Below are 2,351 nucleotides of genomic sequence, written 5' to 3'. Positions count from 1 at the left end.
TAATGAGTAATTGAACTGTGGTCAGAGAGAGACGTATTGTTGAAGTTAACGTTCGTTCGTTATAGTGTTTGTTATAGCGCGACTGTTGAAAATACGTGTATCGTAAAGTTGTATTCGGAAAGAATAAACCAGTTTTATTAAGTAAGGACTTGTGTCGCTAAAGTTACGTCGGAACGAAGTTACGGAAGGTTAATTAACAAACGGAGACGTAACAATACTATAAACTTCAATCTTAAATGGTTTAATATGACAGTTCTAATAACATCAGTTTCCTTAAACTAAATGCTTTAACTTCATATTGTTATACATTTCAGGCTGATTATGTTAAGTGTTTTAATTTGATAACACTAAATAGTTTAGTTTAGTCTGACTATGCACTGTATTTCAGTCTCATGACACTGAACATTTCAGTACGATTGTTATAAATGTTTTCATATCTCAATAATATACTCTTCAATTTTATTAATAGATTAATCAATAATTTAATTAAGAGATATTTCAGTCAGTTTCTGAAAGATTTCTTAGCGTCAAAATTTAAGCTTTGTTCTTAATATTATATACTTCATTTTGATCGCGCTGCAGTTTCTACTTTCATAACATTGGACTCTTCATACAGTTAGTGTTTTATACTCATTGTAATAGACATTTCGGTTCGTTTTAGTCATAGTTTAGTTTAATGATAATAGACATTTCAGTGTGATTATGCTAAATTTTTGAGTTTCTAACAGTTGTTTGTGGACTTATGATTAAACCCTACATCTCCTAAACAGGCCGAAACTCTAAAAATAATATTAGGATTACGACTGAAAATATCGTTAACAGCGAGTATTACCAGGTGATGAATTACCAATGCATTTTAATCTTTATAGGTTTTTGGCTTTCTTTTTGTTGTTTTTTTTTGTTGTTGTTGTTGTTGTTTTGATTAATTGGCTTAATTAACTTATACGTTGCTTTTAGTTCCGATCTACAAAGTTCGCTTTCTTTAAATCACAAGTTGTTATTAATTTTAATGTGATATCACAATCTCTCTCATTCTAGAGATGATTGATGTGATAATAGTGTCCCCCGATGGGACAGCGGTAAGAAGACAGACTTACAACGCTAAAATCCGAAGTCGATTCCCCACGGGGGACACAGCATAATTGGGCTTTGCTCTAAAACAAACAAACAAATTATGATAACAGTTAGTACTTTAATGTGACATCACACTTCATTCTTTGCATCTTAATGTTATCCTACCAGGAGATTTGGAGTAAAAAAATATCACTAAATAAGAAATTTGATTTACAAAACTTAATTTATTTGGACGTTTCGTTAATACCCCCCAGCGGTATGTCCACGGAGTTACAACGCTATAATCCGGGTTTCAATACCCGTGCTGGGCAGAGCACAGATAACCCATTGTGTAGTTTTGTGCTTAATTACAAACAAACAAACGTTTCGTTAAATTCATTGTTATATTATCTGTTTTATTTCATATTGGTCATTTACTGATCAAAATCGTCACGTAGTTACCCCACGTAGACAAGTATTTTTTTACCAAACTTCACCCATCACACAAAATATTGTCGTCATCGGTGGCTCAACGCTAAACTTGAAGTATATCACACTAAAATTTGGGTTTCGATCTCTGAAGTGGGCATCAGTACAAATGGTTCAGTATACCATTAAAAACAAACATAATAACGTTCAACATAATTATTGTATGCATTTATTTATCGAAACATTTCCATCTAGACATTACCTGAAAGCCTCTCGCTATTAAATAGCCGGTGTGTATTTTACGGGACTATAACATAAAAAAATATATTCATTATACAAATTAATAAATAAATAACGTTTCTGTCACGCGCTGACTATCAATTTGTACAGGTATGTGGGAGAACGAGGATTTGAGAGAAGTTGTCAATCTGACGTCACATCGGGCAAGTTCCAAACAACTGATAGCAGCAGGTGACCAAGAAGGTTTCGTACGCTTATTTAGATATCCTTGTCCAAGTACTAAGGTATGTATTTTAAATAAGGAAAAAACTTCAACATGTTCCTGTTCCGAGAAAAGTATTTCTTCTATAACGATGATTCAATTCTATACCAAGGAGATTACTTCTTGTAAACGAAATACTACATTTGATATTTCATTTACAGAAACACCCCGTCCCAATATCACAGTAATATTCCTTTTATAAATATAACCCGTCCCAATATCTTAGTAATATTTTTTATAAAAATAAATATGTCTCAAACCGCAATTAATATTTTTTTTGCAAAACAAACCATGTCTCAAAACCAAAATTATATTTATTTAGAAAAAAAAGCCTGTCAAAAAAATCTAAGTTAATATTAAGTTAGTC

General features: G+C 31.9%; 1 protein-coding gene across 1 annotated transcript in view; it reads left to right on the top strand.

Moving 5' to 3' along the window:
• LOC106463473 (echinoderm microtubule-associated protein-like CG42247) overlaps positions 1–2,351 on the top strand; it is an 89,559-nt gene that overhangs the window by 85,139 nt on the left and 2,069 nt on the right. The window contains exon 17 of the mRNA XM_022390975.1: positions 1,873–2,006. Within this exon, the coding sequence (XP_022246683.1) occupies positions 1,873–2,006 (134 nt within the window). The remainder of the gene's footprint in view (positions 1–1,872; positions 2,007–2,351) is intronic.

Source organism: Limulus polyphemus, unplaced genomic scaffold, assembly GCF_000517525.1.
Source record: "Limulus polyphemus unplaced genomic scaffold, Limulus_polyphemus-2.1.2 Scaffold1419, whole genome shotgun sequence".
Lineage (NCBI taxonomy): Eukaryota > Metazoa > Arthropoda > Merostomata > Xiphosura > Limulidae > Limulus > Limulus polyphemus.
This window is presented reverse-complemented; position numbering and strand designations above follow the sequence as displayed.